Below are 12,638 nucleotides of genomic sequence, written 5' to 3'. Positions count from 1 at the left end.
TTTAACCAAGGCGCAGTGGGAGAGTGGCCGTGCGCAACCCGAGGGCCCCTGGTTAAATCCCCACCTAGTACCAACCTCGTCATGTCCGTTGTGTCCTGAGCAAGACACTTCACCCTTGCTCCTGATGGGTGCTGGTTAGCGCCTTGCATGGCAGCTCCCTCCATCAGTGTGTGAATGTGTGTGTGAATGGGTAAATGTGGAAGTAGTGTCAAAGCGCTTTGAGTACCTTGACGGTAGAAAAGCGCTATACAAGTACAACCCATTTATTTATTTATCATTTATTTAAAATAAATAAACAACAGATGCAATATACATGTACGGTATACATCTTGATATTTACCACTCCGGTTTACTGTAAGACAGCACACCCTGTATGTTCAATGTTGAATAGCTTAGATATGTTTATTTAAGTTAAAATCGGGGGTATGATGTTTGTAATTAGGAAAAGACTTTAATGTGTCTTGTATTTAATGTTAGCATTTAAGCTAGCTAGTGCGCTAATTGTTTAGCCTTAATGTTAGCCTAAATGCTAACATTAATACAAGAGACTCTAAAAAAGAAAGAAACTCCCGACAATTATTATTACTGTTTCAAAATAGAATTATAACCCCAATTCGATAAACTTGCGGACTGGTAAAACTGCTTATTTTCTGGATAAGAAAGTTAAATGCTAGCTGGCAGCTAACAATCAGCGCGCGAGCTGCAAGTCAGCGTTCAACACGCTAGCTGCCAGCCAGTGTCCAGTGTGCTATCCACCAATCAGCGCGCCAGCTGCTAGCCAGCAATCAGCACACGAGCTGCCAGGTAGAGATCAGTGCACTAGATTTCCTTTCCAAAGCTTATCAAATTGAAATCACTCTTTTACAATCATTTATTTTGGAAAGGGTTGTACTAACTTTTGGGAGGTTTAGTACGGTTTATTATTAATACCAGCAATCATTACATCCCTACAGGTGGGACACACTGTACTTCGCTTACAGTGAATTGCATGGATGCACAATGCTTTTTGTTTCAGAACGCCTTCCTTTTCCACGGCGAACAACTCCAACTGTGTGGACCTGCCAGCTTGTTTTTTCCTCAAGATGGACCGCCCCATGCCTTTCTCCCTGTCCTTTATTCAGAGACTGGGCAATGCTACAGGTAAGCCTCCCCTGAAATTGTTATTTTGTGTGTTCAGGTGTTTATGCAGGGCAAAAAATACACAATAAAATGCTCTGTCTGTGTGTATTTTCCAGCTATTCCCGTATTTGAGAGCACCCCCAGCTTGTCCACCCTGTACCAACTAATAGTCCAGAGCCAACTGCAGCCCATGGAGGAGGGCAGCACCACTCTGCCACCTTCACATAACATGCACTTCTACTCTGTAAGTCGCCTCAGACCTGTAGTATTGCATCTTATTGGGATATAGTAGAATGCAGTGTAGTTGTCTGTGTGACCCATCAAGGTAGTAAGAAGCCTCTCTGTTCTTCCAGGTGTTGCCAGACCAGCAGCACTGTTACTTTCTGAACGGCGACGCCCCAGTGCAGGATGGTCATTCTCTCCAAGGCGCCTTGGTGACCAAGATCCCCTTCCGCCACCCGGCTCAGGTGCCCCTCCTGCTGGACATCATCCGGCACCAAGCGGCCTTCAACACCTTGATTGGCAGCTGTGTGAAGCGGGCTTCCATTAAAGAAGGTGCGGACCTTTATCCCCAACGTAAATGTAGTGATATCTGAGTTAGGGCTGGACAATTATGGCAAAAATAATAGTCATAATTATTTTTAATTGATATTGTAATCACGATTAATTACATGTTTATTCATTCTTTTGAAAACATGAGTATGTATTGTACCACCAAAACTCAACATTAAATATATTTGTAAAAAAAACCTGGATATAAATTGGAAACGAATAAACCCCAACAAGTAAAATAATAGCAATAACAATACATTTAAATAACAATAGCAATATATATATATAAAAAAAATAGTTTTTCCAGTTTGTTTTTGAATTATTTTTTTTACCTTTTACACTTATTTTACCACCATAAAGTGTGTGCTTTTTGTGTGAAATAAAATTGAAAACAATGTTTGTGAATTAAATGCAAATATCCCCACATTTTTTGGTGCAATACATCTTTGGACAATTTTGACCAATATTTTAGGTCAAAGCATAATAATTGTGTAAGTGTTTCAATACGTGCTTTAAGTACATTATGCTTGAGTAAAGTACTTTTTTGAAACCACAGTCAGACCTTGTAAAGGGGGGTTAGTGTGCTGTGCTGTTGTTCTCACCTTTACGAGTAAAGACATGACTTGAGGCTGTAAAAAAAGAGCAAGCCTCTCAAATTGCCACCACTTTGTGTAGATTAATGTAGCACCCACAATGTCGTTGTTCCTGCGAGTTTTAGCTTCGTAGTTTAGTCGTTGTTTCAAGTGGCCTTCTGGACATTGTAGAGTTCAGGACGGCAGGCGTTTGAGTGTGTTGGGGATTAATGAGCGCTACCGGACTCATTATTTTCCCAAATAAATGTCTCTTCTATTCACAATTACAAAACTTCACTTACATCTCTGTCAATTTCCCTGATATTATTTTGCGTTTATCAGCGGATTCCGTTTTATTGGCCAATTATGTGACTCTGTCCGCGGTTATGTGAACCCGGAAATCATATGCCTTACTTATTCTATTGAGTTTAGTGATTATTGATTTGGCATACTAGCAATGTGTCAAATAAAAATAGCAACCATGGTTACATCCCAAACATCTAATAGACGTGCTCTTTTTTTCACTTATTCGCTCATCTGTTTCACTGTCACAAACTCGGGAATTTGCATGCACGTTGCGCGGCTCATTTATCTTTTTTTCCCCCGATTATTATATTTTCATAATCGTGAGAAGCCATAATCAAAATAAAAATTTGATTAATTGTCCAACCCTAATCGGAGTGTTTTAAATTTGCTTTCAGACAACGTAGGCCTTCTGCAGTTTGAGGTTTGTCCTCTGACGGACTCCAGCTTCAGCGTCTCTTTTCAACATCCTGTCAATGAATCATTAGTCTGTGGTAAGTGCCCACTACACACACCACAGAAATGAGCAACATCCTTGTCAATCTTGTATGTCAATCAATGTTTTTCTCCACAGTTGTAATGGATGTGATAGATTCCAGGCAGGTGTCCTGCAAACTATACAAAGGACTGTCAGATGCCCTGATCTGTACTGATGAATTCATTACCAAAGTGGTCCAAAGGTAAAAATACTTACTAGAGTGCTACAGTCCTTATTTCAGTCCCTCCAGTAATTCACAATGTCACTATCGCACAAATTCAACCCATCCCGCGAACTACGTGCGGCGATTTTTCCAATGCAGCGAAAATTCCCTGCACATTTTGGCCAATCAGCGTCATTTCGCCAATTGAATTTGACTCAAATTCAAACGTGCATATCTAATCAAACTTATGTTTGTTTCTTGTATAGACGAAGCAGGAACAGCAGCAATATATCAACTCCTTATTTCTCAAACGCCACAATTGTAGTCCTCTCGCATAGCTCAGACCTACTTCTTGTTCTTATGCACAGCGCTAATCCTTCTGGGCAATGTAGTAAACATTTAGCAACACACCAGCGTTCTCACTTCGAAGTTTACATGCATTTATATATTTATTTAACCTTTATTTGAGTTGAAGTGTGATGACAATCTTTCATTTTCTCTCATTTACCAACAAGAATGGCCACTATACATCGCTTTCAACAGTTCACAAATGCTCTTAAGGTGCGGTGGTAAACGTGTTGGAAGATAAATAAATGTTTAAAATGGACAAACACTTTTCAAAACAACGAACAATAAGAAAGCCTTTGGTGGTTTCTTTTTGTAACCATAATGATTTATTACTTTTATTAGTTATAATTCATCAAAACAGTACAGTAATTTTCAAATGCCCTGAGTATGAGCTTTCACTAACATATAATGTCTACATTTAATACTGTATTTGTATTTTGTTTTTGTTGAAATTCTGTGCTTTTTAAGTTAGGTTAGAGCAGTGGTTCTCAAACTTTTTTTGTCATCCCCCACTTTGGACAAGGGGGAGTTTTCAAGCCCCACCTGCCCCCATCGCCCCAACAGAACGCTAATGCCAAGCTTAACATTTTAAAATTTATTGAACATCAAGTAACATCAAGTTGTATACATTCAAACTCAATAACATAACATAACATCAAGTTCAATAATAAATAAAATAACTGTGCAGCTGTGGTATAACTTGCATCAAGTTCAATAATAAATAAAATAACTAAGCATGACTGACACCAGGTCTATTGCAGCGGGGAGAATGAGCTGCTCAGCAATTGTGTGAGGTGTCATGTACTGTTTTGTCATGTCCGAGCCACCGTAGCATGTGTTCAGTGTGTGACGTCACGGGAGGGAGGGAGAGTTTGGACTCTCGAAGTTGTTAATAAACGGGAGCGATCCGAGGCATTGAGTTGAAACGTGTTGCCTGATTATTATTAAATTAAGACACCTAAATAAGCACATAGGTGAAACCGAGGACATAACATGTGTTTTTTTGCATTGTGCAATTCTGTATGCAACTCTATATGAAGCCATTTGAGCGTTACTGTTTACTGATGTAGCTTTTACCATGCGCTTCTCCTGTTGACGGTACTCTGTCAGTTTTCTTTGAAAGAAATCAAGTGGCTTATTGACGTGATTGGGGTGTGTGGTCTCGAGGTGTCTCTTTAATTTGTTGGGTCTCATGCTGTCTGCTGCTAGCGCTTTTAGACACAGAACACACAGGGGTCTCTCCTCTGCCTCCACCACCACTGCCGTGAATCCAAGAGCAAGATACCCTTCATCATATTTTCTTTTCGGTTGGCTTTATGGTTGATTAGGCCCGTCAGATTTTTGTTTTTCTGCAGGCGCTGGCTCTGGCTCTGGTTCGACGACCTTTGAGGTGCCAGTCACAAATGTATCCATTTTGTGTAATTGTGGTCCACACATTAGCCTGTTACCCATCCGCGCGAAAGTTTGATCCGCTTAGCCCCGCCCCCATTAGTTACTGTTGCTATGTCTGTCAAACTTTCGCTCCTACCGAAAAATTTAAAGCCTACAGGAAAAATAAGTAATTTACATTTATTTATATAGCGAATTCCACAGACAGAATCACAAAGTGATTTACAGTGTGTATAGAAAATGAAAGCATAGTAAAAAAAAAAATCTAAGAATATAATTTAAAAAAAAATAATTAAAGTGAAATGTCCTCCCGTTCCTCGCGCCCCACCTGTCATGTCTCTATTCCCCACCAGTGGGGCGCGCCCCACACTTTGAGAAACGCTGGGTTAGAGTCACAATTGGGCACTTCCAAAAAAAAAAAAAAATCGCAAGATGATTTCAATGTTACTTAATTAAAATAAGCTTCCAAACATTGCAACTTTTACCAAAACTTTTTGAAAAAGCTGCCTCAAATTCAGGCATTTTAGGCCGCAGCTATCTAAAAAAAAACAACTGCCAAATCCTGGAGAGACTGCTATTTGGTTCAACAAAATCCAAGTCAGTTAAAAAAATCCCATTGCCCATCTCAGGGTAGCATCTAAACATTATCACACAAGTCTAACATAAAACCGAGGTATAATTACAAGTAGAGATGTCCGATATTATCGGCCGATAAATGCTTTAAAATGTAACATCGGAAATTATCGGTGTCGGTTTTTTTATTATCGGTATGGTTTTTTTGGTTGTTTTTTTTTAAATCAACATAAAAAACACAAGATACACTTACAATTAGTGCACCAACCCAAAAAAACTCCTTCCTCTATTTACACTCATTCACACAAAAGGGTTGTTTCTTTCTGTTATTAATATTCTGGTTCCTACATTATATATCAATATATATCCATACAGTCTGCAAGGGATACAGTCCGTAAGCACACATGATTGTGCGTGCTGCTGGTCCACTAATAGTACTAACCTTTAACAGTTAATTTTACTCATTTTCATTAATTACTAGTTTCTATGTAACTGTTTTTATATTGTTTTACTTTCTTTTTTATTCAAGAAAATGTTTTTAATTTATTTATCTTATTTTATTTAATTTTATTTTTTTTAAAGGACCATATCTTCACCATACCTGGTTGTCCAAATTAGGCATAATAATGTGTTAATTCCACGACTGTATATATCGGTATCGGTTGATATCGGTATCGGTATTTAAGAGTTGGACAATATCGGGATATCGGCAAAAAAGCCAATATCGGACATCCCTAATTACAAGCATATGGTGGCTAGCGCTCAAAGCTAACGCACCAGGCTACTTCAACAAAACCACGACTAGCAGCCTACCAAAATAAAAGTAGTATCCAAAGTAAGCCAAAAATTGATTATCAGAGTCGTTTGTTGTAATATCAATGTAAACATTTGACGCTGTTTCCTTTCTCTTAGATGTATGTCCATCCCTGTGACGATGCGGGCCATTCGGAGGAAAGCGGAGACTATCCAGGCAGACACTCCAGCCCTCTCTCTGATAGCACAGACCGTAGAGACCATGGTGAAGAACAATCCACCACCATCTGGCAGTCCCACCTACAACATGGCAAGCGGAGACGTAGCAAACCCAATGGGACTGTTGGGACTCACGGGCGGAAGCACACCTACTGGAGCAGGGGCCCCCGGTGGGTCCAATTTTGCCGGTCAAATCACGTCTCTCTTGGCGATGTCTCGGAATGAAAGACCGGTCCAAGGAGCAGACTGTCAAGCTCAAGGCGGGATGACCGGGCAGCAGCAGTTACAACAACAGCAGCAGCAGGGTCAAGGTCATTCGGATGACTTCAACAAAGTGACACAGAACCCAATCCTGACGAGTCTTCTCCAGATAACGGGAAGTGTCGGTTCTAGTCCCAGCTCCCAGAACGCACCCCAGCCCCATCAGACTCCGCCTTCGACGTCGTCACCCGCCAGCAACACTAAGAATCATCCCATGTTGATGAACTTGTTGAAAGACAACCCCTCGCAGGATTTTGCCGCGTTGTACGGCTCCAGTCCCTTAGAGAGGCAGAATTCGTCATCAGGGTCACCTCGTACTGACAGCATGGGTGGGGCTTGCCCTGCAGGTGGCACAAAAGGCAAGAAAAAGCGCCTTCGAGTGGGAGAAAAGGGTGCCGTGATGCCTGGGACTCCTGGTGCAGGGGGAGCAGGAGGCGCTTTAGGCATGAAACCTCAACAGGGGTCCTCAATGTCGCAGCACCTTCAACACCACGCTGTCACACACGAGGATGACTTCCACCGTGAACTTCTTTCTATGGATGTCGATGCATCCCAGAACTCCATCTTTGACGTTAACCTGGCAGGTGACGGCTTGGACACGCCCCATAGCATCACTCCAGCTCCGAGCCAATGCGGAACCCCGCCCTCTGGGCCAAGCATTTCTTATCCGCCGTCTCACGTTCAGCCGCAGCAACAACCACCGCCGGGTGTCGTTCCGCCCCGCATGGTGCGCCTCTCCAGCTCTGATAGCATCGGACCAGATATCACGGAAATCTTGTCCGATTTGCCAGAACAAACCGGCAAAGCCAGCGGTGGAAATCAGCATCCCATGGGTGGGGGTGTGGATGATGGAGGGCCACTGGGAACCCCCATCCGTGACTCTTCAAGTTCAGGGCAAGGCAGCGCGGTGTTTGACTCGGCGGACATCTTCAACACCAACAGCAACGAGAATCCTTTTCCCGATGCTGCTGACTTGATTGCTGAGGTGGCCACCACACCCACCAGCGACGCGTCCTCCACTAACTTTTTCCCCGATGCTGCCGACTTCAACCCTGATCTCCTGAGCTCAGGTCATGGCTGCTTTGAGGACAGCTCACCAAGTGCTGATGGAGATCTGGACCTAGTCAAGGGCTTCGGCGGGAGCAGTCAGCAGAATACGCCATCAGGTACACCCCAGAATCCCACACCGCATGGACAAAACACACCGGAACCTTCGCTGAAAGACCCTTTTGATATGGGGATGTTTTTCGTAGGCAACAGCGGCTCTGGTAAACCTCTTCTGGGACAAGGTCCTGATCTGGGAGACACACATGTGGGAGGCTCACAGAGCCCCCTTATGATGGGCTTGGGGTCGGCATGTGTTGATTTTAAAAGTACAGACTCCAAAGTCAAACAGCAGAGCCTCATACGGCAAAAGGACGAGAACGGAGGCAGTGGGAGTAGCAGCTCTGGAATGGGAAGCATGTCAACGGAAGGCAAACAGGTCAAACGTAGCAGGACTCCATCTAGTGAGGGCAAGTCCAAAGATAAGCCCGCTAAGCGTAAAAAAATGGACCCTGACGGGAAGTCGCCTTCCCACAGCTCAGGAGGACGACCGTACACACCTCCCAGTGGTGGCTCTGGCTCTGGCGGGAGCCTGAGCGGCGGCGGTTCCAAGTCTCCGGGGAGTTCCGGATGTTCACAAACGCCACCTGGCGGCGCCACGCCGCCCATTCCCAAAATTACAATTCAGCTTCCTAAAGGGACGATAACTGGTGGGAAAACCTCCCACAGTGGCTACACATCCAGCAGCTCAGCGTCAGGCGGCACAGGAGGGGCAGGCGGGACCAGCAGCAGCAAAAGCCACCATTCCCATTCATCTTCTGGGAAGATCAAGTCCAAGGAAGGTTCCATGACGCAAGGCAACAGCTCCAAGTCAACAAGTTCGGCAGGAAGTAGCGGAGGATCATCCCAGTCTAAAAGTTCCTCTCAGGGATTGGGAGTTGGCAAACCGGGATCTTCACCAATCACCAAACATGGACTCTCTGGTACAGGAAGTAGCGGAGGTGGAATTGGGAGCAGCAACAAGATCAAAACTCAGGGCGGTAAGCCTCCCGGTTCGCTTATGAATCCCAACATAAAGCCCAACATCTCCCCTTCTCACTCCCGCTCCAGTAACTCAAGTGAGAAGTTGTCTTCCCCCATGAAGATCCAGCAGTCCCAGGTACCGGGAACACCGCCTTCTTTGAAGGCCAAATCACCAATGGGAGGCAGCTCTGGAGGTTCTAAGTCTTCTTCCAGTGGAGGTATGAGCTCCCAGAAGCCAATGACCTCCTCAGCTACCACTTCTTCTTCCTCGTCGTCATCCAACTCGTCCTCGTCTTCATCTGCTTCAATGGGCTTCTCCGGAGGTTCCCAGTCTCAGTACGGGGGCGGTGGAAGTGGAGGCGGAGGGGGAGGGGGAGGAGGAGGAGGAAGCGGGGGTGGGGGAAGTGGAGGAGGTGGGAGTGGCGGAGGGGGAAGCGGCAGTGGGTCAGGTCAGAACAACGCCAACAACCCAAACGCCAAGGGAAAGTCTCCAAGTCGAAATAAGAAGCCCTCTCTGACGGCCGTCATTGACAAACTGAAAAGTGTGGGCGGTGGAGGGGTGGGAGAGGATGGTTGTGAAGTCGGGCCACCTGGGGGAGGACCGGGTTCTGGTACCCCAGCTGGCAGTGGTCCCGGAAACGTCCCCAACATTGGCCCTTCAAACATAGGTGCAACAAAGCACGCAACATCCTCGCAAAGTGGCGACTACAAGCGGGAAAAGTCTGATAAAGAAGGGAAAGCGAAGGTGTCCGTTTCAGGAGGTAGCAGCGGAGATAAAAAGATGATGGACCCCAAAACAGGCAGTGTGAGCGGGACCGGCCTGGCCAAGATCATCATCAGCAAACCCGATGGCGGCTCGCCCAGCATCAAGGCCAAAGTCACCCTGCAGAAAGGAGGCGAAGGCCCCGGCGACTCCATGCGACCGCAGATCTCCAGCCTCAAAGCGTCCCCCCTCTTCAGCGGCTCCACCCCCAAGCACGACCGCTCCTCGCCTAGCCACAGTCGCTCGCCAGGACACACCCCGCTCAACCACGACAGCGAGAGCGAATCGGGCAGCAGCTCGGTGGCAGAGAAGTCGCACCAGAACAGCCCCAGCTCTGACGACGACCAGACGGTGCGACCGCTACCCGCCCAGGACTACATGAGCTCCATGCCGCTCAGCTCAGGGGAGAAACACAAGAAACACAAAAAGGACAAAAAGAAGCAGAAGGAGAAGGAGCGAGAGAGGGAGCGTGATCGGGAACGGGAGAAAGAGAAGAAGAAGTCGTCCATGTCCGTGGGGCCGTCCTCGCATTCAATGAAGGCGGACAGCTGGTCCCGATCCCCCATCTCTGCTTCCGAATCTTCTTTGTCTATGCTTAGCTCGGAGCGGGCGTCCCGATCCAGTCCCTTGTATATGAGAAACGAAGACGACGACCTCATGGACTCAGCTCTCACTGGAAACCTTTAAGTGTTTTGTATTCATCTTTTATTTTGTTCTACAAGCATTTTAACCTCATAGAAACTCGTATTTATTTATGGTCACAAACTGAGTCATCATCGGCCTGTTTTATCTGACCACCCAAGTGTTTGGATTGGGATGACAAGTATTCACTCATTTTAGGATAACAGTATATTTTCGCCGACCATGTTGCCTCCATTGTTAAAAAAAAAGATGAATAATAGAATAGAACAGTTTGAAATGTAAAAAATTGATGGCGCTGTGTTCAGTATAGGTTTTGATACAGTTGTGGGCGGATGAGAATACATTTTGTATTGTTTATTTTAATGAGTGCATTAAATGTCTTAACGTGAAGGATTTTCATGTTTTAACCATTTCTCTTTGTTTGTTTACAGAGCAGCCAAATGAGAGCGTAGAAAATAAGTTGTGTTGTTTACAAGCGGTAATAGCTGGTAAGGAAAGCACCTCATAACAAAGTTATCCACAATCCTTATGAAAGATTTTATGGCTTTACCACAAAATGTAGTACACTAGAGGGCAGCAGTGTCAAAGTGTCCATCCATCCATTTTCTACCGCTTATTCCCTTTGGGGTCGCGGGGGCTCTGGATGGATGGATGGGCGCTGGAGCCTATCTCAGCATAATAATGAAATTACACGGGTATTCGACAATCCAAGACGAAAATTTAAAGCAATTTCCCCAGTTATTTTTACAATTTAAGATCAGGCCTGCAGGACTACAGACTCAATTGTTATCTGGGCCACAATTTTCAGAAATATCTGTTTTATAGGCAAATGTCAATCCCTGGTCAGAGATCTGAATGCTCTGCTGTTTTTAAACACCCACTGCAAAAACACTTGTCAAAGGCTATAAAAGCACCTACTACAAAAGGGCTAGTCAAAAATCGTCAATATGACAGAAAACAATTTTTCTTACATCTGCAAAAACGCTGATCAAAGATTCTCTATGACAGGATCACACTGCTGTTTTTTAGCACTTGCTTAAAACACGCTTGTAAAAACCCTGTGTAAGGCAGTAATGTGCTGCGGTTTTTAAGTACCTACTTCAAAAACACGAGTCAAAAATCCTCTTTATGATAGAAGCCCTTCACATTATTTTAACATCTGCAAAAATGCTGGTCACATATTCTCTATGACAGGAGCACACTGCTGTTTTTATCACTTGCTTAAAAAACCCTACTAAAAACCCTTTTTAAGGCAGGAGTGTGTTGTTTTTAAGCACCTACTGCAAAAACGCAAGTCAAAAATCCTCTAAATGACAGAAGCCCTATACTGTTTTTTAACAACTGCAAAAACGCAGGTCACAGATTCTCTTTATGACAGGACCACACGTACCGCTGGTTTTTAGCACCTGCTTAAAAAATGCTACTAAAAACCCTCTATAAGGCAGAAGTGTGCTGTTATTTTGAAGCACCTACTGCAAAAGCGCTAGTCAAAAATCTTCTAAATGACAGAGGCCCTACACTGTTTTTATTAACATCTGCAAAAACACTGGTCAAAGAATCTCTTAATGACAGGAACACATTGCTGTTCTTAGCACTTGCTTCAAAAACGCAACTATAAAACCCTTTTCTAATGCAGGATTGTGCTATTGTTTTAAAGCACCTACTGCAAAAACGCGAGTCAAAGATCTTCTATATGACAGAAGCCCTACACTCTTTTTATTAACATCTGCAAAAACACTGGCCACATATTCTCTTTATGACAGGAGCACACCTGCTGTTTTTTAGCACTTGCTTCAAAAATGCAACTATAAAACCCTTTTTAATGCAGGAGTGTGCTGTTGTTTTTAAGCACCTATATCAAGGGTCGGCAACCCAACATGCTGAAAGAGCCATATTGGACCAAAAAAAAACAAATCTGTCTGGAGCCGCAAAAACTTAAAAGCCTTATGTAAGTGTTATAAAGAAGACAACACATTTAAGTAAGTGTCTCAGAGGGTCAGATAACTCCTGGAAATTACTGGCTTAAAACAGCCAAAGGTATAGATGTGTTTGTCCAAGTTAAAAGAAAGGACAGGCTGTTTTCTTCTAATGGATTTATTACAATCTTTGCAAGCTGGGTAACATTTGCTGTGGTCTGGAACAACATGACACACGATCTGAAATGCAGCCAATATTACATACAGATAATATGTCACGAGACATGCAAATATAAATTAAATACACAGAGGACATAAGTAAAGGAAATTTAATGAACTCAAATATACCTACACACGAGGCATATTGATGCAATATGTACACGCAGCTAGCCTAAATAGCATGTTAGCAAGGATTATTAGCACTCCACGCAAGTCAAAAACCTCAACAAAGCTCACCTTTGTGCATTCACGTACAGCATAAAACGTTTGGTGGACAAAATGAGACAAAGGGGTGGCATAA

General features: G+C 44.0%; 2 protein-coding genes across 4 annotated transcripts in view; both read left to right on the top strand.

Moving 5' to 3' along the window:
- med1 (mediator complex subunit 1) overlaps nucleotides 1-10,614 on the top strand; it is a 97,833-nt gene extending 87,219 nt beyond the window's left edge. For all 3 annotated transcript variants that reach the window (XM_061966656.2, XM_061966657.2, XM_061966658.2), the window contains 6 exons: nucleotides 1,016-1,140; nucleotides 1,236-1,363; nucleotides 1,473-1,674; nucleotides 2,945-3,040; nucleotides 3,121-3,226; nucleotides 6,410-10,614. In XM_061966656.2, coding sequence (XP_061822640.1) covers nucleotides 1,016-1,140; nucleotides 1,236-1,363; nucleotides 1,473-1,674; nucleotides 2,945-3,040; nucleotides 3,121-3,226; nucleotides 6,410-10,247 — 4,495 coding nt within the window. In that variant the 3' untranslated portion in view covers nucleotides 10,248-10,614. The remainder of the gene's footprint in view (nucleotides 1-1,015; nucleotides 1,141-1,235; nucleotides 1,364-1,472; nucleotides 1,675-2,944; nucleotides 3,041-3,120; nucleotides 3,227-6,409) is intronic.
- The window catches only part of LOC133610415 (SH3 and cysteine-rich domain-containing protein 2-like), a 71,213-nt gene continuing 69,162 nt past the window's right edge, over nucleotides 10,588-12,638 (top strand). Inside the window, exon 1 of the mRNA XM_061966659.2 lies at nucleotides 10,588-10,690. The gene's annotated coding sequence lies outside the window, so the exon portion shown is untranslated. The remainder of the gene's footprint in view (nucleotides 10,691-12,638) is intronic.

This window comes from Nerophis lumbriciformis, linkage group LG11 (assembly GCF_033978685.3).
Source record: "Nerophis lumbriciformis linkage group LG11, RoL_Nlum_v2.1, whole genome shotgun sequence".
NCBI lineage: Eukaryota > Metazoa > Chordata > Actinopteri > Syngnathiformes > Syngnathidae > Nerophis > Nerophis lumbriciformis.
This window is presented reverse-complemented; position numbering and strand designations above follow the sequence as displayed.